Consider the following 27,663-nt stretch of genomic DNA (forward strand, 5'->3'; position numbering starts at 1 on the left):
ATATGCTCATTATCATCAAAGGCTCAACTTTTTAAGCTTCCTGGAGGACTTAGGGTAATTGAAGATGGACTGAGTAGAACTGTTGGATACATAGAAACTCCTAAGTGCCAGGTGTTGTGTGCTGGGCATTTTACAAATTTCATCTCCCTGTGCTCAACATTCCTGCAAAGTGATAGCCTCCTCCTCCTCGCAGTTGAGGATGCAGACTCAGGGAGGTCACTAATTTGTTCATGGGATGTTGGAGAATTGATCTCTTGGATCCATGCTGCACTTAAATGTCCAGATCAGGACTGTCATGGCTAAGGGGAGAGGGGCCACCAACCTCAAACCACACCATTCATACCACCATGGCTGCCTCTTAGCACCTATGCTGGCTGGCCCTGAAACAAGCTCTCCCACTGGCTACACCTTGGTAGTGGGTGTGGAGACTTCCCAAGCTCTAGAGAGCAATGCTATGCTATTTGGAAATGGTTTGTCTCCCAGGATTCATGTGCTAAAAACAACTTGGTCCCCAGTGTGGCAGTGTTGAGGTGGTGGAACTTTTAAGAGGTGGGGCCTAATAGGAGTACAGCCCTCCAATGGGATTAATGAAGTTTTCTTAAGACCCTGGTTCGTTCCTTCCAGGGTTATAAAAAGAGCAAGCCTGACATCCAAATCCCTTTGGCTTCCTATCTCGCCATATGATCTCTTTGGTGTGAACTTCTGCCATTGTGACATCACCTACCTTGAGCCCCTCACCAGATGCTGACCAGATACAGCTGCCTAATCTTAGACGTTCCGTCTCCAAAACTGTGTGCTAAACAAACCTCTTTTCTGTATAGATCACCCAGCCTCCAGTATTTTGTTTTAGCAAGAGAAAATGAATAATCCAGGCAATATCGCCATGTGAGTTTGTGTAGACTTTAGACTCAAGTCTCAGCCACTTGCTACCTGTGACATCTTGGGCGTGTTGCTTCCTCACCCTGGGCTTCAATTTTCTTATCTCTGTTACCTTTCTGTTAGGGCTTTTGTGAGAACGAAATGAGATATTAATGTAAAGTACAGAGCTAGATACCATATGCCAAGTGTATAAAGGTTTTCTCCTATTTCTCTTTGCCATTTTCCTCCTCCTCCTCGTTCTTCCTTCTCTAATGGTTCTTGTGGTTAGTTATATGGATATAGGTTCTAAGAAGAGTGTCTGTCTCTAGTCAGGAGACGAAACATGACAGGTGCAGGCATTGTTTGGAGGCACCAAGGGACACAGAAGGACCAACCCCCAGATGTTACCTGCACCAGTCACCTACCCAGGAAGACAATTCTCTGAGTCACCCAGAGAGCATTACTTTCAGTGACAAGGATCTCACTCCCTAGGGTAGATGCCATTCAAATTCTTAGAAATTCTTCCTGATAACCAACTTCTCCCATGGGTGCTAACACTGCTCAGTGGAGGCCATGGGAGATCCCTGCTTCCTGCTGAGGTTTCTGCAAGTCTTAAGGGCAGAGGTCCTCCTGCTTCCCATGATGGCTTCGCCAGGCTGACCTGCCTCCCTCTGATATGGTTTCTACACAGCCTCACTGTTCCAGCTGCTTTCTCAGGCTGGTTCCTTAGTCCCTTAAAGTAGTGTGGCCAGGGCGGAAAACATTATCCTGCATGTAGTATCACAGTGCAAACTGACAGAACTTGCCTCAAAGATTCTGCCACAACACCCACCCCCAACATGTCCCTTCCTTAAGAGCTTCTGCTGAAGGGTAGGTGACTGACTGAGGCCCTGGGGATAGTGACAAGCCCAAGTTCCTTCTATTAGGGCAGGAGTGGATTAGGACTGTTGGTCACAGTTGGATCTGTTTCCCAGCTCTGCCTGTGGAGGGGAACCGGGGTGCCACTCCTGTCGATCAGTACCAAGTTCAGAGCTGGGGAGGGCAGGACTGTGCCATGCTGTGTGAGGTGGGGTGTGTGTGTGTGTGTGAGAGAGAGAGAGCCTTTTCTGCCTGATCCAGGAATTCTCCTGGATGGCAGAATTGGTTTCCATAACGACTTTCTGATATAAACATATTTGATAAAAATAAGTTAACAGCGGAGCTGTGGCAGAGCAGACTCTGAGTGCAGAGAGAGAGAGAGAGAGAGAGAGAGAGAGAGAGAGCACTTCGAAGAATAACATTTATTTTTCTCCCTCCCAGTTGGCCACTCCATACTTACTCGCCATAAACCCATGAAAGCTTTGTTTACTGAGCTCCTATACCCAGGCTCCCTTTCTCCTGAGTGCCTTCTTTTTTCTCTCTCTCTCTTTTTCCCTCCCTCCCTCTCTCCTTAGTTACCTGAAGCTCTACAGCATGTATGGGATAATATGATAAATTCATTTCCAATTCACTGCATTATCCCTTGAATATTTTAATGACTCATTGAATGGAGTAAAAAAAGCTATTTCAAATGCACAATTATACTGCGTTAGTCTAAGGGCTGATTATATTTAAACACTGCTCACAGGGGTAACAGGGACACAGTGACCTCAGCATAGGAGAGCTAATTTGGCTCTTATCTCCAAATAATTTTACACCGCAAATTACCATGAAAACCTAAAGGGCTTTAAAAACATTCATCAAAAGATAATATCCCACTTTGTAGCAACATTTTTATTTAAATTATTTTGAGTGAGAGAGAAGGCATCTCTGGACTAGGACAATGACAGCAGAGTGGGGAACTGTGAGTGACAAGGAAGTGATGAGGGGTGCTGCTGGGACATAGCAGGGAGGAATGGGGCTGGGGGCTGCAGCCTGGCCCAGCCAATGAGAAGCAGGCAGAGACCTGTCCTCCCCTGCAGCTGTACACTGTCCTGGTTGGGGTCTGGGGTGATTATGGGGAGGCCAGCCCCAGTCTTTACGGCACCCATCTGGTCCATGAGGTCACAGGGCAAGTCTCAGGGTTCAAATGATGGTGTTGACTGACCACCTCCAGCCTCAGTCCCCACCTTCACCAAAGCCAGCCTGGGTCACATGGGTCCTCCAGGCTGGGCCTGATCTATCTAGACTCGAGAGGCCCTCTCCAGAATTTTTATTTTGCAAAACCTGATTTCCAAAGGGAATTTGCTAATCCTAAATAGCTGCTGTGGTCACATCTTGAAGTTGGGGGTGGTGAGGACCTTATTGAGGTCCTACTCTTCTGTGACAGGAGTCTTTTTTCTTTTCTTTTGGTAGTACTGGGGTCTGAACTCAGGACCTTGTGCTTGCTAGGCAGGTGCCTAGCTTGAGCTACACCCCCAACACTTTTATGCTTTTGTTATTTTTCGGGTAGGTTCTTGAGCTTTTTGCCTGTGCTGGTTTGGATGACGGTGATTCCCTTATCTCCGCCTCCCACATAGCTGGGATTACAGGTATATACCACCACATTTGGCTTTGTTCTTTGAGATAGGATCTCATGCTAACTTTGCCCAGGCTGGCCTTGATCTCTGATCCTCCTATCTGTTTCCAAAGTAGCTAGGATTACCGGGGTGAGCCACTTTGCCTAGCTCTGTGATAGGAGTCTTAATCCCATGGAACACTGGGAAAGTCAGTATTATTATCGTGTCCATTTTAATGATGAAGAAACTGAGGCTCAGAGCTGCCTGTCTGGAATTGGCAGGAGTTGGACACTCCACTGGTTCATCTAATCCAAAATTCCAGGCTCTTATTCCTCCCCTCCAGGGTGGCTATGTACAAGTCTGGTGTCTAACCAGGGCCATCCCTGCACTGTCCCTATCAGTTACCACTCTTTATGGATCTGAGCCTATGTGCTCTTAGGGACACATAGGTCCTACTTAAAATGGACCCTCAAAGAACACCTGGATAACGGCACAGACAAGTCTCCATCAAGAAGTATTACCAGTCCTGCCTCCGTTTGTGCTCTTCATCTCCAATGCTGATCCTGATAACAATTGTTTATTCTGTTTGTTATCACTAGCAGGGTTCTGGCTATATTTAAACAAACCCACATTACATAATTATCTATATCCACACGTGCAAATTTCTACAGGATCTGCAGCTTGGTTGATTAGGAACCAGGGCAAACTGGCTCTCTGTCCTGCCTCTCTCTAAGGAAGGCTCCTCCCCTTTGCCTGTGGAATTTGTTTTTTAACTTGTTTCTGCCCTAAAGAGGAAAGCTCTGTGTCCATTGTAGAGATGAGAAACCATGGTCTCAGAGAAGTTAAGCAACTTCCCTGAGGTCACCCAGGAGAGGGACCAATCACTCAAATGCATACTGACCACTGAACTAGAAAGCAGGGGGTATTAATTCCTGCCCTGCACATTGGATTTTCTTTTCCATTTATCTTATTCATCTAACACACTTAAAGGTCCTTTAAAAACACAAAAAACTCTAATAATGGGAAAAAAATTCAACCCTATAGAAAAGTAGACAGAATAATGACCCCTCTGAGGTACTTTTAATTCAACCCAGAACTGGTTGCACTTACAGCTGTCAAGGGTTGAGGGCACTGAATGAAAGGGAAACATGAACTTGCTGGTTCCTTTTCTTTCTTAAAAAAAAAAAAAAATAGGGCAAATTTTAGAATCATTGACGGTTTCTAGGAAGATTTTCTTTTTTGGAAGAAAAAAAGGTACTCTTGTCTCCTTAATTGTTCTCAGTGTTCTTTGTCACCAATCATGATATTCTTTGTAGAAAGTATCAATGTGCCATCTCCCTGTATTCAATATTCCCATTAACAATAAAAAAGTCTAATGGAAGTATCTATATGAAAAGCCCGAGCACTAATTTCAGAGATAAATAGAAGACGAACCAATAAGCGCTCCTTCTGAAATGAATGATGCAAACTAATTGGTATCTTAATTAGACTTCAGCATGAAGATTATTAGTTAGATTGAATCAGAACCGAGAAGCATCTGGAAGGAAACACGGAGGACACAGCACTGGGGGCAGAAAGACGTAGTCTGTAATGGTCTGCTAGAAATCTCTGCTGCTCCGTGGGAGGGTTGCAGAGGGTCAAGGAGAATGGCAGGTGTTATGGATCTGCCCATGCCTGCCCAGGGACAGAGCTAGCCCTGTTGCTGAGCCCATGAAAACTCACAGGTGTAAGAAATTCTACTCAAGCCCTCCTGAACCTTCAGAGTACCATCCCTGAGCAGGACAGGGTTGTTTTGTGTTCCTCTATTTTACTTGTGTTTCTGACTTTAGAGTAGGTACTTGAGTTACAAAAGTGATAATCTGTGACAGTAAACAAATGTCTATAGTTGACTATGTGTTTTAGGTATTGTTCTAAACACTTAAGTTTTGTAACAACAGTGTGGGGGAGAGACTACATTTACCATGTAGGTATTGACCTTCAGAGAAGCTGAGCAACTAGCCCAAGATCACACAGCTGGTCATGGTGGCTTCAAGATTTGAACACAGCAGCCCGGCTCCAGAGTCCTTGTTCTTGATCAATGCTACACTGAATAGTGCCTACTGTGAGGGCCCTTTCTGACTCCCGGCCTCTGTTAAGTCGTCCACAGGTCTAGAGCCTTATCCTACTCTATCTACACTCTGCTTGACTCTCTTTGGGGTACAGTGGAGGCTTTAGATGTTCCCTGTATTCCTAAGTGTTGTTTTCCATCCTGGTTCGGTTTGAAGAGTCAAAAACAAAACTATCCCTACTGCGAGGCTCCCATGGCTAAGGCCTGGCCCATTATCCAATTAGACCTGGCCTCTTATATCAAGCCTAGCCTAGGTTCCACCAAGTTTGTCTTGGTGGCCATTGGGAATTGCAGGGCCATTGTCACTGCAATGACAATGTAGCGTGCCTTACTGCTGAGACTGCTTGGGTCACGATGATATGTGGGGGTGTGGTTTTATGCTGAGTGGATGTGCTTTTGTTACCAAGATAGCAGCCCTGGGGAGGGTGCCCTGGAAGCCTCTGCCCATCAGAGAGTGAGCTGGGGGTTCTGGGAGGAAGCCTCAGATGTATTGTTCCCATTTTACAGAGAGGGTATGGTGGCCACTTGCCATGTGGGCTGTGGGGGAGGTGTAGCGTGACCTACACTGCCTGGGATGGCAAAGAATAGAGTCAGCACATTCATCCAAGAATTGCCATTACAACCCACCAGCTGAGAGACTATGTCATTCACCCTCTCCAGCCTCTACCTTCCCCACCTGTAAAATAGGAAAATGCTAGTTCACAAAGCGACCGTGAGCTTCACACATTTCAAAAGTGCATTTCACCCGAATATGGCTCCACACATGGGTGACATTAACCACTAGGCCATCCCAGCCCTCAACTCCGCATCTTTTCCCCCAAGCTGGTAGTTCCCACAGGGTGCTTGTCCAACATGGAGGTGGCATTCTCTCCAGGTCAAGTGGAGTGTAAGCTCTGGGGCGGGGGTGGGGGGTCCGAGAATCTGCATTTTTCCCAAGCTGCCAGCACCTGTGAGTGTGCCCTGCAGTGTGAGACCCTCCCAGCCCCGGGCATCAACACGGAGGAAGTGCTCTGAGGTCTGCATAGAGCCCTCTCTTCCTTTGGCCTTCCTTTGGCTGAGGTCAGGACCTGAGACCTGAACCTGTTCAGCTAACACTGCTTTTGTGGCTGGGGGAATGTGGGGCAGGTGGCAGAGCAAGTGGAGAGTCACGGCTTCCTGCTGGGCAGACAGACTAGGGAAAGTGGGTGGAAATGCGACTGAAACCTGAGCCTTGTCCGGCCTGAGCGGGAAGTGAGGGCTATACCAGGGCAGGTGGCCCTGGTTAAGCTCTGTGGCTTAGCAGCCTTGCCTGACAGCTGCCACCTGTCACCTGCTGTGTCTCTAAGCAGGGCTGCTGAGGCTCAGCCCTTGTTTGCAGCAGAGTTGTTGGTGAGAAACGTGTCCTGAAGTGAGTATTAGGGTGAAGGGTGAGGGTGGGGTGGGAGTGGGGGCTCCAAGCTTAAGAGAGGCAGTGTCACAGTCCCAGGGCCCCTCAACTAGCAAGCCATTCTATCCACAGCTGCTTTTGCTCTCTGGCGTCAGAATCTCCGAGTAGAACTCGCTCACAGGAAGCCTGTGCGTGTGGGATGTGATCTTCTGAGCGTTGCTCCTCTCTGTGCCGTCCACCCTTGTGGACTTCACCCAGGTTCAGAAAGTCACAATGCTTTAGACTGGGGGAAAGCTGATGTCTACCTTTTGTGCCCTCACTGCCCTTCCTGCCCCATGGCATGAACCTTGCCCAGCACTGACCTTTCTTGTGTTTGCAAAGCCTTTCCCTCGCCTGGCCAGGGAAGGGTGTCGGCATCACCAAGCCCATTTTGGAAACTGCCTAAGAAGTTGCTGCTGCCTCAAGACCACGGCCAGGTGACCTCTAAGGAGGGCTGTGTCCTTCACCTTGCACAGAAATCAATAGTTTGATGGATTGATGTCCCTTCTTTTGCCCACTGCTCCAGCAGGACAGACACACAGCCTTGCATCTGGAGTTTTCTTTAGTTTCCCAGAGCACTCACGTCAGGCTATCTCATTGACCATCACAATGACTGTGAGTCAGAATTAAGGTTCACATAGGATGGATAAAGATAAAATGCCTTGGGGGGTCCCAGAGGTCATTGTATTGGTAATGAACTTAGTTTTTCTAGTTCTGGGTTCTCACCACCTTATGGGCTTGAGGCCTTTGCACATTCGTTGCCAAAGTCATCAGCAGGTTTTCTAAGCCCAGATTCATGAGTGTTACAGGCTAGAGTGGATTTCCCCAAAGTCTACCGTCAGACCTTCATGAATAAGACTCCATGATCGTATGAGGTTGAGAAACAAGTTCATTTTATGTAAAGTTGATGCTTTGTGTCTGTGGGTTCCAGATCTTCAGATATAATCAATAGGGGGTTAAAATATATATATAATTGCATCTGTACTGAACATGTACAGATTTTTTTCTCGACATTATTCCCTAAACAATGCAGCGTAACAACTGTTTACATAGTATTCAGTATTACAAGTAATCCAGAGATGATTTAAAGCCATGGGAGGCTGAGCACAGGTTCTTTGTAAACACTATGCCATTTTATATAAGGGGCATGAGCATCTTTGGGTTTGGGTATCCATGGTGGATCCTGGAACCCCAACCCCCTGAGGCTACGGAAGGATGACTTTACTGCCCGTCAGGATTGTAAAATCTCTAGAAGGCCACTAGGTGAGGGATGAGATCCACTCAGTTTAACCAAGAGTACCAAAAGTTTGTCTGGCAATAGAGCTCCCCCCACTGCAGCCCCCACACACCAATGCCCTCTCCCAATCTCCTCACCCCCACTCTGGAAAGGGAGATCCAGGCTCCTTTGTAACTATCATGAGACCATGGCCACTATGAAGGTGGCTGCTTGTTTTTGTACAAAGAAAGGAAATCACTACGCCTTCTCCATGTCCCCTGCCCAGCAGGAGGAGGGGTCCCCCACAAGATACCCCTGTCCTACTAGTACTGCTACCTGGACTGTGCAGAACCAAACCAGGGCCTCTAAATCCAGTGTACTGGCTCCAACTGTTACATTTCCAGAAGTTCTGTCAGTCAGTTCTAATCGTTGGTACCTTGACATTGGCCATGAAGAAAGGACTTACATCACATACACACACATACAAAATCAGCCAATGCTAGATAACTGGACTTTCTTCTATTGATTCTTGGACATGTTTTAAAGCTGTTAGAAGACTTGGGAAGCCATGACAGTTGAGTCCTGGGGACAAGCTGACGGAGAAATCCTTGCTCACCTTAGGTTCCAGCCCTCCTTAGTGAGGGCTGAGGATTGCACAGAATGATACCTTTCAGGGACAATTCCTAATGAGTCTGAAAGTGGCTTGTGGCCTCCTTACCTTGATATCTGCCACCAGCCAATGTCTCCAGAATTTCTCTTTGGGTTCTGATCTGCTGGGGGCATCTGGATCCACCATCACCAGCATGTAGGTTGCATCCTGTAACAAACACCAACAAGTAATGTAGCAGGGGGGCTGGAATTTGATAGGAGAATCCCAACGGGGGAGACGTGACCTCCATCCCAGTCAAGAATGTGGCCAGTCCCTATCACTCCCTACCCAATTCACCCTTGTTCTTATGACATTTCTCTCATGTCACATGTCTGTCTCAGAGAAGTGATGTAAACACAGGTCTCTAGGCCCTGATGACAAGGTACATTTACTAAGTACCCATGTTGCACCATGCTAGTGCTGTGGAGGAAGTAAAGAAACCTACATCAGATGTCTGCCTTCCAGGAGCTTCTAGCACCCTTGGAGGGACTTATCTATTAATTCAGCAAAGAAATGGGATCTTGCTCTATGTCAGAGTCACTAGGATTCACTCATCCCTTCAACAAGCATTAGTTGAATACCTACTGGGTGCCAGAGATGATTCCAGGTTCCAGGAAGTCAACAGAGCACTAGACAATAAATGACATGCATATTCTCAGGAAGTTTTAGTTGAAGACACAGATCATAAGTATGAGCAAATAGGCAGGGGGACATGTCCAGTCGTGTTCAGGGCTCTGATGAAAATGAAATCAGAGGGTTGAGAGGGAGTGAGCAGTCTGAGAAGAGAAAGACCTGTGACAAGGCCTTCGGGTGGGAGAGAGGAAGAGGTGTCTTTGCAGAACAGCAAGAATGCCAATATGGCCGGGGGCAGATGGCATGGAGTAGGGAGGGGTGGGAGGTGACAGTCGCCAGTCACAGGTGGTTTTCTAAGCCTGGGTAAGGAGAGAATTTGACCCCAAATGCAACAGGACCCCTGGAAGGTGTTAGGCAGGACAATGCTTTGCCTTGCTCGATCGATTGATTTATGTGTGTATGTATTTATTTGTGTATTTATATATGTATGTTTCTTTCTTTATTACAGTACAGGGGATTGAACTCAGGACCTCACACTTGCTAGGCGGGTGCTTTACTACTTGAGCCACACCCCCTTTCCTCTTTTTGTTCTCCAGAGAGTGATCCCAGCTCACTGTGTATGGGCTGGCCTTGAATGGTGATGCTCTTATCTTCACCTCACAAGAAGACGGGATTATAGTCATGTGCCACCATGTGTGGCTAGGTTTACATTTTTAGAAGATCGTTTGGGCTGCTGATTGTTTGAGTGGCTGGCAGACAATAGAGGAAGCAGGAGGCAGGTAGGGGACTACTTCAGCAGTACAGTAGTACCTCGGACTACAACGATAGTGATGGAGACAGAAAGCAATAGGTGCACTGGGGAAATATTTTCAGGTAGAATTAAGAGGGGTTACTGATGGATTGGATGGGAAGGAAGTGGGTTGGGGGTGGAGGAAGAAAAATCAAGAGTGACTTCCGGTTTTGGACTTGAGCATCTGAGCCTTCTTTTGCTTTTGTTTGTTTTGTTTTTGAGACAGCATCTCACTATGTAAGCAGTCTGATTTTAAATTTGAGATCCTCCTGCCTCAGCCTCTTGAGTGCTGGGATTATAGGTTGTTGGCCTGCAACTGGGCCCTTTAAGGATACTGAGAAGACATGGAGAAGAGAATGTTTGGAGGAGGACATTAAGAGTTCTGTTTCAGACCTGTTAAGCTTCAAGAGCCTCCTAGAAGACAACCAACTTTACTTGTCAGAGACTAGAGGTCAGGGGAGGGGCTAGGACTGGATGAATAAGTTTGAGAAGCTTGGGAGTCATAGACACAGGTACAGTGTCTAAATCCATAGAATAATGAGGTTATTCACAGAGCTGGTAGGTACACAGAAGAAAAGAGGTCTCATGACTGGAGCTGCAGAACATGAAACACTGAACAAAGGAAACTATGACACCTTGGAGGTGGGGTAGGGGGGAGAGACCTAAAGAGCAGGTGTTGTGAAAGCCAAGGCAGAAAGTATTTCAAGGACAATGTGGTCAGCAGTCTTGAATGCTGCTGAAAGGTAGAGCAAAATGAGGACACACCTGTGACAATGTGTTTGATTGGCAGCTTGGTGACCCCTGTTATCTTGACAAGGCTCAGGGAAGTTGAAGGGACTGATGTTTAGTCAGCAAAGGGTGAGAAGAGATGGGAGACATGGATTGGAGATAGCTGTTAAAGACAATAATACAAAGAAGGATTTGGTGTGAAGGACCACTGAGACATGAAGGGGCTGTTACTAGAGAAGTAGGGATTTTTTTTAAAGAGATGGGTGATTGGATGGAAGCCAAAGGACATGGTCTAGTAGAAAAGCAAGTATAGATGTTGGAGAGGAGAAAAGGGATCACTGTAAGAGCCTAGACTCAGGGAAGGTGGGAGGGGACAAGAGGCAGAACAAAATTAGGGGCCATGTCTTTGGTAGGAACAGGGGATGTGGGTTCAGATTCAAGAGAAATGGAAGATGTGGTGGTGAGGAATTTGGATATTGTCTTCCAATTGCTCCTATTTTCAGTGAATTAGAGGCAAGGTCATCAGGGGAAGAGGGAATGTAAGAAGTTTGGGGACAAAGAAGAAGGAGGCATGAAGTAGTCATTTAAGAAAATAAGAAGAGGAACACACTACAGGTATGTAGTTGGGTTCCATAGTTGTGGGCTAGCTCAGGTGCAATATGGCAGAAGTGGTAGTTGGGTTGAACTTGGGTGGGGATTTAGACTTGGGATATGATGGAGGGGAGGGTTGTGAGAGAGCAAGAAGTGAGAAAGAATAGGGGCATCCTGGTCTTCCTCTTGACCTGAACATGCACACAACTTCTCTACAGTGTTCCAAATGCTTGGTAGAAGAGCATTTATCAAGTACTGAGGGAACAAGGAGGAGAGAACCTAAATTTCTCTACCTTAAGAATTCCAGAAAGGCTGCTGGGCACCAGTGGCTCACGCATGTAATCCTAGCTACTCAGAGGCAGAGATCAGGAGGATTGTGGTTTGAAGCCAGCCTGGGCAAATAGTTCATGAGACCCCACCTCAAAAACAAATTACAAAAAATGAAAAGCTAGTGGAGTGGCTCAAGGTATAGGCCCTGAGTTCAAATTCTAGTACTGCTGAAAAAATATAAAAGAATTCCAGAAAGTCTCAGAGTTGTCTTTTGAGCTTGACCTTGAAGGACGACCAGGTGAAGGATCAGGAAAAACTCTCTGTTGGCATAGGGAAGGGTACACGCAAAGGCAGGGAGGTGTTTGGTAAGGGAAGTCCGGGCTGACTCTGAACTTCCATTTTGGGCAGTCACTGGATGATGGCACCATTAGGAGTAACAAAGCTAGAAGACAGTGAGCCCATGAGTCTGGCATTGAAACATTCAAGCAAAGATGTCTGTTCAATAGAGCCATGAGGTCAGAACTCTCTCAAGACTTGGCAAATGGGCAGTAGACCTGGGGATGGATGGGATTGTTCAGGGAGAACTTGTGGAGAAGGAAGACTGGTACAACTCAGGAACTCAAAGAGGGAGAGGAAGAGACAGGAGAAGAGAGCTAGGAGGAGAGCCAGAAGAGCATGGAGTTCAAGGGCAAGGTGGAGATTGTGTCAGGAGGACAGCCATTGTGGGGTATGAGGACCCAAAGGGACCTCCTTTGTGACCATTCGGGATCACAGGTAACTTTCCAAAGACAAGAAATCTAGAGATAAAAATATCGATTGTTGAATGTTAAAATCCAAAAAGAGCAGTGCACCATATATAGGAAATGATGCTATAGGATGCCATAGGAAATTAAATCAGAGAAATGCAAAGATAACCCCCCCAAAAGTCTCAAGGACTCAGAGGAAAATAAGTAAAGAGATGAAAATACTGGGATGTGTATATGATCCCAGAGGAATCCCAGGAGTATACATCCAAGTTGGTTCTAGCTAAAGCAACAAGAAAATAAAAAGAAACAAAGTATAGATTCAGTAAAAGAAGAAATAAAACTACTTATTCTTCCTCTTTCCCATTTTTTTCACATGACACAATTGTCTACATGAGAAATCCATTAAAAATAACTGAAAAACTAAACTAATATTCAGTAAAGTAAGCTGTTACCAAATGTATGCAAAATCAGCACTTTGTTGTATACTAATGATAGTCATAAAACATACTTTTAAACCCCACTTAAAAGTATAACAAATGTAAGACATCTCAGAATACACACGACTTATACCAAGAAACCAAAACCACTACTGATGTATATAAGAAGAAAAATTGGATACCTGGAGGAGAGGTATACTCTGCTTTTAAACTGAAATAATAGTTTTGCAAAAATGTTAAAGCCTTAATTTATTAATTCCCATCAAAATCCTAAGTAGATGTTTTGGGACCTTCACAAATGATTCTAAAGTTCATAATCAAATGCAAAAAAAGAAGTAAATAAAAAGAATTAACCAAGATAAAATTTTAAAAGAAGAAAGGGGATGGTATTGATTTTGCAGATAATAAAATACATTCTAAAGCTACAATAATTGGAACACCATGGCATTAAGGAAGAAATAAGTAAAAGAAAGAAAATGGAAAATCTATAAACTCAAGTTTTCAATATATATATATATATATATGTTAATTTATGACAGTAATCATTTAATATATAGTATTTAATATATGACAAAGTTATTTCAAACCAGAAGAGGAAGGTAGATTATTTATAAATGCTATGGGACAACTGACTCATTAGGTGGAATAGACTTAGGTTCCTACCTCTTTCAGATGCCTGAAAACTTTCATATTTAAATATAAAAATGAAAAACAAAATTTAAGAACTGGTTTAATAGCAATATTGAATTCATTCAATGGAGCACTCTGCTGAAGTTAGATCTTTGTATTACTAAGAGGAGAAGTATCTACAATATTCTAGTATGTGAAATAAGCAAGCTACAGATAGGATGACATCTCCAATGTACAGGAAAACTTTATATATCTAACGATACATGTATTTATAGATATATATGCATATGCATAGAAAATGTCTGGAAAAATACTTACCAAACTGTTAACAGTAAATGGCAGGAAGAAAAAGATTGATATATTCTAGCTAGATATAATTTTGAATCTTTTATATGGCAAAAAAGTAGAATAAAATTCAAAGACAACAAACCAAGGAAACATATTTGTAAGATCTATGAAAAAAGGTTAAAGCACTTCTTAAATCAATTAGAGAAAGACTCAGATCCATTGGAAGAGTAGACAATAGCAAAAGGAAATTCACAAAATGAGAACTATAACTAACCAATATGTTCAATTTCATTAATAATGATAGACATGCCAAAATAAAAATTCCATCTTTGCTTATGAAAATTGATGCACACATTTTTTACATTTATCCCCAGAGTTAAAAACCTTAAAAAGGTCAGCAGAGCCAAAGGAAAACCTAAGTACCCCATTAAAAACAACACCAGAAGCACCCGTCAGACACACAGACAACCTCCATGGCAAGAAGACCAGGAAAGCAGGCAGTGAAGATGTGATTGACAGCCTGTAATGGAAGGGATGACGATGAACTTGGTTTTCCTCGCTGTACTTTTCTGCATTTTCCAGGGTTTCTTCACTAAAATGCACTACTTTTGTGCTTACAATAAAAGATTTGTACTTAAAAAAAAGAAAGAATGAAAGAAAGAAAGAAAGCCACTGTGAGGAAGGAGTCTCAGGACCTCATTCCCTGTTCAAACAATAGCCAAGGGGTTCTTCCCAACGGAGGCTTCTCATCCACACCCCCACCTGCAGTCATCCCACATTACTGTCAGACTCACTTAGTCAGGGTGGGTGAGTTGTGCGGCATGGCTCCCTAGGGAGATCATGTCCTGAGGTTTAGTCATTTCTTCCTCAAGGGTTCATATATTGGAGGCTTTGTCCTCAGAGTGGTGGTGGTGTGGTAGCAGGACCTTTAAGAAGCAGGATCTAGTGAGAGGTCCTTAGGCCATTAGGGGTGTGCCCTTGGAAGGGATTAATGTAGCTTTCCTGGAACCCCGGTTAGCCCCTGGTTGCTCTCTGGCTTGCTGTCTCACCTTGTGATTTCTTGCTCCTGCCATTGTGATGTCAGCCACCATGAGGCCCTCACCAGAGCCAAGAATAAGATGGTACCATGGCCTCGAACCTCAGGTATTTCATTCCAACAACAGAGAACACCTTCTTGTAAAGCACCCTCACAGCAAAACTCTTCAAAGACTCAGCAGGAAGGAAAGGGCTTCTGTGGTGATGAGCTTGCAGATCTTCTCTGTCAATGGACTCAGGGAGCTGGGACTCAACTCTTTCCATAACTCTAGTTGGCAACAGAAGCTCCCTAGCAAATGTTTAGCAAAGCTGGGGGCATGGCTCAAGTGGTAGGGTGCCTGCCTACTAAGTGCAAAGCCCTGAGTTCAAACCCCAGTACTACCAGTACCACCAAAAAAATAAAAGGAAGGAAGGAACGAAGGAAGAAAGGAAGGAAGAAAGAAAGAAACCTTGCAAATATTTAGCAGAGGTGGGGGGGCGGGGTTGTGGGGTTTGTTCACCAGAGAAACTGGGAAACAGGGTATTTGAGAGCTGGGTCCTTAGCTAGACTACCTGAAGTCTGACTCAGGCCCTACCCATTCCCTGGTGCTGACCAGCTGAGATCCACCCGTCTTCCAGAATGTGAAACTCTTTTGTGACCATGGCGGTCCATTCTCTTAAGCACGAGAGAAGGAAATGCAATGAACGTTTTCAACAATGGAATCAGCCTGGGGCTGTAGCTCAGTGGTAGAGCTCTTGCCTAGCAATGCTTGAGGATGTGAGTTCGATCCCCAGCATGGCGATAGCAGCAACAAACAGTAGAATCATCTTGGAGATCTTCATGTTTGCCACGTGTTTCCTTGTCTGGACCAGAGACTGCTGTATACTTCTTTGGGATTACCATGCAGACCTAGTAAGGTGCCAGGCATGTAATGGATACCATGAATGCTTCATACACTGTGGCCAGGCGATCCTAGCTAAGTTCTCCCTCTGGGTCATTCCTAAAATATAAAGAGGCTGAGCTAGATGATCACTTTTCTTTCGGGTTCCAACATCTATTTGGTGGATTCTGAAGGTGAAGGTCAGCTTCACCTTAAGTAGCAGAAGTAATGCTACTTCTGGGATTTGTTCAAAAGAATTGAAATCAAGGTCTCAAAGAGCTATCTGCACTCCTGTACTCACTACAGCACTAGTCACCATAGCCAAGGTCTGGGATCAACCTAAATGTCCATGCACAGATGACGGACAAAAGAAAATGGTATGTGCAGATGCCCTTGACTTACAGCAGGGTCACATCATGATAAACCTACAGTAAGTTGAATGTGTTGTAAGCAGAAACAGCACGTATTATTTGTAACCTATTAAATGTGCCCAGCCTACCTTGAGTATGTCCAGAACACGTGCATTAGCCTATAGTGCCACATCACCAGAGAGAGAATTGTATGGCCTGTCAACAAACGTGGGAAAGGATCAAAATTCAAAGGAAGGATTCTAATGAATGCTCATGACTTTCATACCCTCCTGAGGTTGAAAATTTGTTAAGTCAAACCTTTGTAAACTAGAGACCATCTGTACATGGAAAGGAATACTATCAGCCTTTGAAGGGGAAGAGAATACTGTAACAATGTGACAGGGGTGCCCTTTGAAGATATTGTGCTCAGTGAACTAAACCAGTCACACAGGAAAAATACTGTGGGATTCCACCTAAATGTGGTAGATGGTAGTTAAACGTGGCAGAGCAGAACAGCGGTGCTGGGGGAGCAGAGGGGAAAGGAGGAGTTGCTGATTGGTGGTACAGACTTTGAGTTGTGCAGATGAATACATTCTGGAGACCTGCTGGCAACATTGTGTCCATAGTTAACAAGCTGTATTGTGACTTAAAAATCTGCTGAGAGTAGATCTCATTGTTAAGTGGTTAAGTGTTCTTTTTTTATTGTTAACCACAATAAAATAAAATGAAAATTCTGCTTGAAGAAGGCAGGAAGAAAAGAAAGCAGTTTCCAAGTGGTGCTGCAAATCCTGAGGTATGGCAGTGTGGTCTGCTGGAGAGGCTTTGGAGGAACGGGCTTCCTGCCTTGTTCTGGGGAATGCCTATGAGGCAACCCACATTTCACCTTCACAATCCCATGCCTGTGATCTCCCCCTGAAGATCGCTGCACACTTATGAAATGACTTGTACATGAGGTTATTTATCCAGTACTATCTGTAATAGCAAAAGTTGGAAATAACTCAAGCATCCAGCATCTGGGGATTAGTTAATAAATAATAATACACGTTCACAACGGAAAACTTTATAGGTGTAAAACAAACAAACAAAACTATGAAGATCTCAGATCTGATATGAAAAGCTCTTCAGGATAAATTAAGTGGAAAAGCAAGATGCAAAACAAGATGTCTACTACCTTAATTTTATATAAGAAAAGAGAAAAGAAGCCATTTCTTCATATTACCTTGTATTTGCATAAGCAAACTATGCAAGACTATTTAAAAAATTAATAGCTGTGGGTGGCAGCAGCATTATGGGTAGATGGGATAGAGGCTTCTATTTGCTTCTTCTATCATTTTGATTTTTGAACTATGTGAATGTATTACCTGCTAAAAATAAACTAAAATTATAATGCAAAATGGGAAATATAGTAATCACATAGCATTACTGTGGAGATGTCAGGCTCTAGTCTCTTTCTCATTGATGTTGGGAGGTGGCAAGAGATGGCCTGGGGTAGGAGCTCAGGGAATCCTCCCTCCATTTTTTTTTTTTTTTCTGTACTGGGGTTTGAACTCAGGGCCTCACACTTGTTAAGCAGGCTCTGTATCACTTGAGCCACTCCACCAGCTCTTTCTGTGTGTGTGTGTGTGTGTGTGGTGGGGGCGGATATTTTTGAGATAGGATCTTGCTTTTTCCCTGGGCTGTCCTCAAATCATGATCCTTCTGATCTCTGCCTCCTGAGAAGCTAGAGGCACAGATGTGAGCCACTGGCGCCCAGTCTCCCACCATTTTAGAAGGGCATTTAAGTGGAAAGGCATATGCTGGCCTGGAGCCCCGACTACCACAGAGCAGGGCATGAGCAAGGCTCGAAGGCATACTGACAAACACGATGACCAGTACTTGGGATCACGACGATGGCTGTGGAGTAGAATGACACCTGAACTTGCCCAGTGAATTTCTTGAAAGCAACCCTATTGAGGTACAATGTGCATGTCACAAACTTCACTCCTTTAAATGGACATATCAATGAATTTTTTTGTGACCAACTTTTTCACTCAGCATAATGGTTCTGAAGTTCATCCATGTGTTAGAAAGCATCAGTCCTTTGTTTCTTTTATTGCTGAAGAAGATTCTATAACATGCTGTTTGTCCAGTCGATGGGCACCGGGTAGTTTCCACCTTTTGGCTGTTACTAGCTATGCTGCTGTCAACATTTGCTACAAGTGATTTGTTTTTGATTCTCTGGGGTAGATACCTAGAATGGAGTTGCTGGATCAGATGGTAAACTTACGTGTAACGTTTTAAGAAATTACCAAGCTGTTTTCCAAAGTGGTTGCACCATTTTACAATCTTACCAGCCATATGTAAAGATTCCAATTTCTCTACAACCTTAGCAACCTTGTTATTGTCTGTCTTTGATTGTAGTGGTTGTGAAGTAGCATCTCAGTGTGTGTGTGTGTGGTGGGGGGGTGTTAAATTTTATTTTGAAAGAGTCTCACTATGTAGACCAGGCTGGCTTCAAAAAAGTTTGTGATCAGGAGGCATTGGCCTCCTGAGTGCTGGGATTACATGCGTGCACCACTATGCCTGGCTCTCATTGTTTTCAATTTACAAATCTCTAACGACAAGTGATATTAAAAATCTTTTCATGTCTTATTGACTATGCATATATTGTCTTTGGAGGATGCCTATAACAATCTTTTGGCTATTTTAAAATTGGATTATCTTCTTATTATTCCAGAAGGAATTTTAATACACATGTTCCAATTGAGAGTTAAGGAAAATAGGCAGTGGGGAGAATAGGAACCAAGGAGATGGCAGATATTTCTGCAAGTGGATAGGAGGCTCTGTTGATTGGAACTCTACCCTGATCAGTTGTCAGAGCTGGACTTGTCTCATCTTTGAACTTGTGGCTTCTACATTCAATTGCCATAGATAGATGAGGTTATCTACTTACTATCATTCACCATCATGTTGATTATTCTCATTCAGAAATGTCAACCTGGAGGGCAACCTGCACCCCAAGCTGCCACCCAACCCAGGCAAACAGGAACACCCAGTGAACCTGATGTCCCTGGGCCACTGAGCCACATCCTCTGGTGACTGTCCCACCAGCCACCTTGATGAGTTTGTTGAGCCTTGGCACTCTGTTTTCCCATCTTGGTTTTCTTCTGTCAAAGTCTCCCACTCCAACAATCAGTCCTCTGCCACATCACTATGCTGAGCCTGTCCTTTTTCCTTTTATTTGTGTGTGGTACTGGGGCTTGAAATCGGGGCCTACACCTTGAGCCACTCCATCAGCCCTTTTTTGTGATTTTTTTTTTTTTTTGAGATAGGGTCTCACAAACTATTTGCCTGAGCTGGTTTTGAACCAAGTTCCTCCTGAGTAGCTAGGATTACAAGCATAAGCCACTGGCACCAACTGCAAACCAGTTCTTCAAGAGAACATGTTCTTAAAATGTAAACTAACCTATTCAGAGCTCACAATTGGACCACCTCCTTCATAGGCTGAGCCACTGTGCCCCTGCCCAAGTCATCCTGGGGCCAGGTACTCAACAGTGCCTATGCACTAGCACCTGAAGGAGTTATTCAAAGCAGCCAGTCCTAAACCTGTGTGCCTGGCTTACCCTGCCTGGCCCACCCCTTTCAGGGACAACCACAACCAAGGTTCTCACTTGCTGTGGTTTGAGTGTTCTCCCAAAGTTCGTGTGTTGGAAACTTAATTCCCACTTTCATGTTAATGCATTTGGAGGTGGGGCTTCTGGAAGGTAATTAGGGGTAGATGAGGTCATGAGGCCACGGCCCCCAAGATGGGATTATCAGTGGCTTTATAAGAAAAGAAAGAGAAACCCGAACTGGAGTGCTTGCTCTGTCTTGCCATCTGATTCTGTCTTTCATGTTACCAAGCAGCAAAAGGCCCTTACCAAAGGCCAGTGCTATGCTCTGGTCTTCCCAGCCTCTATATCTGCAAGTTAAATAAACCTCTATTCTTCATAAGTTACTCAGCCTGTGGCATTCAGTTATAGCAACAGAAAGAGCTCTAAGACACCAGCTATGCTTTTCCCCTTGCTCCCTCTGTTTCCTGATTGAGCCTGGTGCTTCTTTGTGTGCCTTGACAGTGTGTGTTACCTCCTAAGCCTACAAGTATAAATGTCTCCCTTCATTACTACCATTAAAACAAATCCCAGATACATTTTAGAGCAGGGTCATACCAAAATGTCTACCAAGCCCATCTGGAGGTCACAGGAACCTGGGGATTGTGTATGTGGCTTGTTGTCTACAGAACTCATTTGTCCTTCAATGGAGACTGAGGTGACTTGGCCTGGTTCAGGATCATGGGCAAGTTGAGTGGAGAGCCATTTTCTCCAAGGCTGTGGTGTTCACCCTTCCTGGGAGAATGGCTGCAGTGCATTTCACAGTACCAAAGCTGGGCCCCCCTGACATGGGCAGAGGCTTAGATTCCTTCTGGGGGCTTTAATGCAGAGTTAGGGGCGAGAACCACAAGCCTCAATTCTGGCTCCCCAAAGGTCCTGGCCAAATCCACCACTGACAGCCACACAAGTTTCTTTCCTCCTGCTCTGTGTACCTGGTCCAGGAGAGGTCATATATCCTCTGTAAGAAGGACAGGCTTCTGCCAACTCAGCCAGGGCCCTTGTGCCTTGGCCCCGCAAATGGCCGGGCCTGAGTACCCATGGAGAAGCCAAAGGCACAAGCACAGTTGCCCTGGGCTCCTGCTGTTTGCAAGGATGTTGGTTGGACACAAATTTAGCCTGTGGTAGGCGGAGGTTTGAGCCTCCCCCACAAAGTTGTGCATGGGAAATCTAGTTAAGAGCATTCTTCCTGGGAGGCTGCGCAGAACAGCTGCTCCCTTGCCAGGGCTGAGCGGTCTTCCAGGAAGCCATCTGGGTGCTGTCCCTTGAGCCTAAAGCCTTTCATCCCCAAGGACTGGCTCCGGGTTCAGGTTGGCATCCATCTGTCTGCTGCCGACGAAGGCACATCCAGGGGTGTGTGGACTGGGCAACTCCACCCAGGAGCCAGCATGCTTTGCAATGTTTGGAAAGAGGTGGAGCCTATGCCCTTCTGCCTTCCTGCCTCTACTGTAAGGGCTGGGATGCTAAGAGACTGAATTTCCCAGCACTGAAGAGAGGCCTTGTTCTGCCCAAGATGTGGGAGAAATCTCTGGGAAGAGAGTTTTTCCTGAATAAAAGGCAGAGTGACTAGGGGAAAATCCATGGTGCCTTTTGTTCCATTATCTATTTCCCTTCCTCCAGCCTGGAATGTGAATGTGATGCTGGGTGTGTAACAGCCATCCTGTGACTAAGATGGGACAAGTGTGAAGTTAAAGATGATAAAGCAAAAAGATGTAAGAAGCTGGTCCTGGAGCTGCTGAATCAAGTCAGGGTTGTCAGCCCCTGGACTGGTTGCGTGAAGCACTTGCTTAAGCTCTGGTGGTAAGGATTTTTCCTCATTGCACCCAAACACATTCCTACTGACATATGTGTCAGTTTTTCATGCTTCTTTGGGCACATGGGTGCCAGAAGCTGTCTTCTGAAAGGAATCCTGATGTTGTAAGCAGGTTGCTTGAGTGATAGAGGATCTGCCTTTCTAGCTCCCAGATAAGCTGTGAGTTTAGTAAGTTATTTACTCTCTCTTAGATGCAGTTTTCTGATCAGCAAAATGCCACGAATGCTTGTCTCCTGCAACAAGTTTTTTCTAGAGCTAAAACAAGCTAAGAGGATTGTATTTTTGAGACTGAAGCAAGGTCTAATGGTCAGGCTGTATGATCGTGGACAAAGGGCACTGGTGTTTGTTCTCAGTGGTTGCTGGAGTAGCTGTTACCTTGACAGCAGGAAGATTTGCTTCAAATGGCCGGTCTTCAGCTGCCTGAGCTCAGCCACAGCTTGAGCTGCTCAGACAGAAGTGGCCTGGGATGCTTGTGCAATGGAGCTGTGGCCTCTCTCTCCATGTCCCCAGGGGGCCTAAGCTCTCCTGGGAATGGGACTGGGTACAGATGCTGGAAGGAATAGGGACATGTTTCCTTCATGGGAAACCTGGTAAGAATGGTCCAGCATCTTCCAGGGCCTCCTGGTCACAGTGGCCCTTGTTGTCCTGTGAATGGTACTCATTCATGTGCAGCCTAGATCCTTGGAAAAGATCACCACCCACCCCCCCGCCAAAAAAAATCCCTCCTTAAAACTCACACGTTCTTCAAGAATGACAGCAGAACAAGCCCTGTCCTTGCATGCAGCAGCCTCAGACATTCAAAAGCAGTTATCGCACCTTCCAATTCGTCCAGGGCAAAGGTTCCTGTGTGTCTTCACCTAGCTCAGTTGCTTGAAGCCATATCCCACTGCCCGCCTCTGGTTGTTTGTAAGCCACTGAGGGAGACAGATGTGTAAACAGCTACAGGACCACCTGACACACCAGGGTCCAGGGTCCAGGATCCAGACTCAAACAAAGGGCCAAGGAGCTTACGTGGGGTAGGGTGGGTGGTCTTCATAGGAAAGATTTGTTGGCAGCTCTGGGGATGGAACCCAGGGCCCTGTGCATGCTAGGCAAGCTCTACCACTGAGCTACAGCCACAGAGAGAAAAGTGGTGTTTGATGAGGATAAAGGATGACTTTTGCCAAGGTCAAATGTTGGGATGGGGGTGGCAGGTGATAGGAGTCCAGGTCAGTTAAGGCCATAATTTGGTGTGGCCAGAGTTGAGAACAAGGGGCTGCTACAGGGAAAATAATCTCAGTTGAAATGATTGGTCTGTCAAAAGGTGGAAAAACTGATGCTCAGAGGAATTGGAGCATCTGCCTAAGACCATGTACTTCAGTGGCGAGAATGCTGCTCAGTTGCTGTGTGACTTTGGGCTAGTTGCCTAAACTCTCTGGACAGCACTTTTATTACTTATCAGGTGGAGATAACAATAACCACAGTGCTTTTCCATTAAATTGTTAAGCACATTAAGTGAGTTAATAAATGCCTTAGAATAATGCCTGGCACGTGTGATGTGACCAGTAAATTCCAGTCACTGTGAACGGATCAGTGACTTCCTGGGATTTAGGACAATGTCTCTTGTCTCCAAATCCCACTTTCTTCCCTTGGGATGGGACAGATACAGCTTAGGGGGCAGAGAAAGAGCTTTGGGGTCTTTTTCTTATATTTTCAGTGCTGGGAATGGAACCCAATGCATGTTAAACAAGTGTATACCACTAAGCTACACCCCCGGCCACTGGGGTTGACTTTTATTCACAACAATATGGTATTTGTTTGCATATTACAAATTCCTGCACACCTAGGCTTCTGCGCACTTGCATGATTTAAAACATCCTTATTACTAAGACCTACTTATTGGCAATGTGTTCCAGAATCCCTGCATCGAGTGCCTTCTGCCACTGTGCTGCCCAGTCCTCTAGGGACGACGGTCCCTCTATGGCATCTGTCTGCTCAAGATGTCTGGGGAAAGGAATGTTCTTGCCCAGCTTGTGCGGCTGCCTGCCAAGAGGCGACTGGCATGCCAAGTGGCGAGTTCAAATCCTGACAAGCTCACTGTCCTGCCCTTTCCTCAGAGACCACGTGCTCTGCTCCTCTCCCCTCTGGGACGCTTGGACTTTTCTTAATAAAATTGAGTTAAATGACAAAGCTTCACCCACAGCCAAGCAGACAGCAGAAATCACTATACATGCGGAATGAAGAATTAAGATATTGATGGCACCGGATGGAGGGAGAGAGCAGAGGAAAGCGAAGGACCAGAAAGGAAAAGGAAAGTCCTAAGTGACAGAGAGGGTGGGCCACAGCAGTAGTGAGCACAGCGACAGCTCTGGCTCCAAAGCCACATTCTTATCTACCATGCTGGCCAGTTCCTCCTCTGGCTTTTCCTGCTTCTATGAATGGCGTAACCACTTGGTCAGCACCAAGTTTAAAACAGAACTCGTCTTTGGATTCTTCCTTCTCCAGCCATGCCCAGTTCCTACAGGTTTCCAAGGTTAGAGTCTGGAATCCTCCTTCCTTCTGACACCTTGGGGGAGGTCCACAGGAGTTCTTTCTCCACTATTTCAACAGAACCCTACCTTAACCCTTCCTCCCGCTCATTTAATGCTTGCTCACCATGCTGGTAACCTAGTGGTGTCTTCATAAACTGACTCTGATTTAATAATGATTAATAAAGCCCCGGTTTGTGGCACTTGCTCATTCTCATGAGTAAATGCTCACACCATGATTGTTCTCAGCTACCAACGTGAGGCTGCTGGCTTTGGGTCACAAAATTGGTTCTTACAGTTCCTGACAGCTTTCCTAAGGGACTTTGGGACTTCAATGGAAATGTCACATCCTGGCCTGTGAGGCCTTGTAAGTCTGCTCAGCTGATCCCACTTTACACGTGCTCATATAGACAGGGGATGCTGCTGGCCTCCACTGTGATTCTTGCTTCCTTCTGTCCCCTGCTCTGGGCTTTTGCTTGTTCTGGTCTCTGTGCCCATCAGAACGTCCTCTTCATTCTTCAAGTCACGTGCCACCTACAAAGACTGATTCTGAGACCCTGGAACCAGAGAAGATGTCCTCTTTCTTTGAATCTCTGTCGCATTTCACTTGTACCTTTGTTGGGGCACTTCCACACTCTGCTAGGCCTGTGGTTATATGCTGACTTCTCTTGGTCCCTTTTATTAGACTGCAATTTTCTTGAAGGCAAGGACTATTCTTTGGAGCTCCCGAGTGTCAAACATGTAGTAAGAGCTTAAAAAGTAAGTCTTCAAATGAATCTGCTCATTTCTCCTGTTGGAATAAGATAGGACTACGAAATAGCATAGTACTATTTATCGTCTCCAAAGTATTTTTCTTTGTCGGATTCTTCTCAGCTTTCTATCACTCTAGCCTTGCCCCAAATTGCCTTTTCACATTCTAGAGGGAAGATGAGATTTTCTAGTCCCAGATCTGGACTAGCCCATTGTACTGTTGGCCTGTGCCACTTGCTGTGGGGCCCTTACATCATCCTAGGAGAGCTGAAGCCTCTGACCTTTCACCCTCACTTTCTTCCAGGAAAGCAAGAGCACCTCTCTTATCTCCCACCAAGAGAGCATCTACTGGAAATGCTGGTTGTGTTGGCTCCTGCCTGGGGCCAGCAAATCCAGTGTTTGCTTAAAAGCCAGGCCTGTATTGACCCAGGATACCTTGGTGGTTGGGCCTGAGCCTGAGCAAGCCCGAGAGGCCTGCTGCTGAGTTGTGGCGTAGCCTCCTCTGCTCTGGGCCTGAGCACTGCAGTCGCCAGGGCCCCTAGTGTGAAGGAATTTGAGTTCTAACTTTAGGTGGCTACGTGGCTGATGGCTGTGTTTGTGAATATCTCATTCCTACTTTGGTCGCCCAGCTGGTGGGAACAGAACGGGTAGTCATGGGACTGTCATCGTGTGCTGTCCAGGTTAACATGTAGCATTTCTATTACTATTAACAGACTTTCTGCTCCTCACTCCATCTGTTCTCTGAAATAATTGCAGTTGTACAGACCATGCCTTCGCTACAGGCAAGCTCTGGGGAAGAGGATAGTGCTTTTATGAGGAAAAAAAAAAGTGTTAAAAAATAACAGCAAACACGAGAAAGGAGTGGGAATGGAGCTAGCTGCAGGTTTCCAGTATCCTTCAGATTCTGGCCTGCAAAGGCGGCATTTTTTACACTCGTTCGGGGTGACCAAGCCCAGCTTGATGGGGGGTGAGTGGATGGGCAGGTGGCTCAGCCTTTTGGACATGGTGTTGGTCAGTGGAGGGTTTGGGCCCATGGAAGTGGGTGGACCTGGGTCTGGTTGCCCAACAGGAAATGTTGGGGAGGGCGGGGCCCTCAGCAAGAGGTGGGACATTGGGATGCCTCAGGGATCTGGGAGGACCCAAGGCCTGTGGGAAATGGCAGAGAATCAGGAAAGGCCAGGGCTGGCTGAGATTGTGAGCTAAATGGCTGGTTCCATGTGGGCCTCTGTTTTTCCTCATACAAATGGAGAGGTGACTCTCAAGGATGCCCTTTCTTGGAGAGCTCTTGGGAGAATGGAGGGGTTCCTACAAAATATTCCCAATTCTTCTGAGGGAGGGCTAGGAGAACCATAAAGGATGATGAAGTCTCAGTGTGTGAAACAGAGTTACTTTTAAGAGCACAGAGCAAATCCTGGGGATCTGACAAGCTTTGAGTTGTGAATCTGGTGTGGGGTTACCCATCTTCCCATAGGGTGTGAAATCAGGTGAAACTTTTGAGTCCCAAAACCCAAGAGGCCTGGTGACTTGTTCCAGTGACTTCCTTCCCACAGGCCATCTTGGCCATATGAGGGGCCCAACACAAGTGTCACATCTCACTGGATGACCCTTTTTACCCTTCCTACCCTGGGTCAAGTCTCACTTGGGATGGCTGAGGAGAAGTCCCTCCTGGACCCTTCAGTGACTTTGGTGGAGGAAGAAACAAATTGAGGGACCCAGTCACTTGTTTTCTATGTCTTCTTCCAGTTTCAAGGGAGTATTTTCATTTTTTAAAAAACTCACAAAATGCGAATGCGACTGGTTGGCTATAAGTAACACACTGGTTGAGAGAAAATGTTTTTCGTGTGTGAGACATTATTCTATTCTCCAAACCTATTAAAAGACTAAAAAAAATTCTGGAAAGGCTCAGAGAATCAGTGGTGACAATCAGAGAAGATCTGGTGACAATCACAGTGCAAAACAGTTTTCAGACTTTAAATAGATTTTGCTTGTTTCTCACCAAAAATGACCCACCAAAATGATTGGAAAGTTCTAGATCTCTACAATTAAAGTTCACAAATTGTCAGAGTTATGGTATCTTGTTCTCTTTGGCCAAAGACTTGACTGGGCAGATTGTGGCTCAGTCCCTTGACACAATGTCTGTGAAAAGGACTAGTTATGTTGTGTTAAGGACTAGTTATTTTGTATTGTGGTTTGGTGTGATTATTTCTACCTATATCCCATGAGCTTCCCCAGAGATCCCCGCTGGCTCTCAGCAGGGGATCTCTGCTGAATACAGTCATGCACCAATTACGAAGCTTCTGTCAATGATGGGTCACGTATATGATTATACGTGGGATAATCATATTATAATGGGACTAAAAATTTCCTGTGGCCTAGTGACGTCACAGTTAAACCATTATAGTGCATTGTATTATCGACGCGTGTGTGTAAATCCTAGAATGCAAAACCACTATGCTACAGACAATTGTGTGCTGTACCTAACACTTGATAATAAATGATACTCTTACTTACTTATGTATTTACTGTACTCTACTTTTACTTTAGGGTGTACTCCTATTTAAAAAAATCTGTGAAACGACATGTCGTGTTACACTGGCAATGGTCTTATACTACCCTGTTTACTGTCTCTCGATTGTGTCAAGAGGCCATGTAGAGTGACTGACCTGCGCCACTAGGTGTGTGTGAGTACGCAATAATACTTGCACAACAACAAAATTGCCTAATGATGTATTTCTCAGAATATATCCCGTCATTAAGTGACGTAATTACTTTCACACATAACCCGACACACACAAGACGCACAACAAATATGCAAGTTGAATTAATTAAAGAATTACATGAAACACACTGAATGGTACTTCCTCCTTTACCAAGAGGTGACTTCTGGTTCACCAAGAGGTTTACACCTAGGAAATACCTTTCCATGAACAGTGAACATTGGACGTAGAAATGACACAATCAGTAATAAAAGATTATC

The 27,663-nt window shown here is 45.3% G+C and overlaps 1 protein-coding gene across 3 annotated transcripts in view; it reads right to left on the minus strand.

Moving 5' to 3' along the window:
- Positions 1–27,663, minus strand: part of Pebp4 (phosphatidylethanolamine binding protein 4) — a 198,938-nt gene that overhangs the window by 81,924 nt on the left and 89,351 nt on the right. For all 3 annotated transcript variants that reach the window (XM_074055174.1, XM_074055173.1, XM_074055175.1), the window contains exon 4: positions 8,761–8,859. In XM_074055174.1, the coding sequence (XP_073911275.1) occupies positions 8,761–8,859 (99 nt within the window). The remainder of the gene's footprint in view (positions 1–8,760; positions 8,860–27,663) is intronic.

The sequence above is a fragment of the Castor canadensis genome, chromosome 14 (genome assembly GCF_047511655.1).
Source record: "Castor canadensis chromosome 14, mCasCan1.hap1v2, whole genome shotgun sequence".
In the NCBI taxonomy this organism is placed as follows: Eukaryota; Metazoa; Chordata; class Mammalia; order Rodentia; family Castoridae; genus Castor; species Castor canadensis.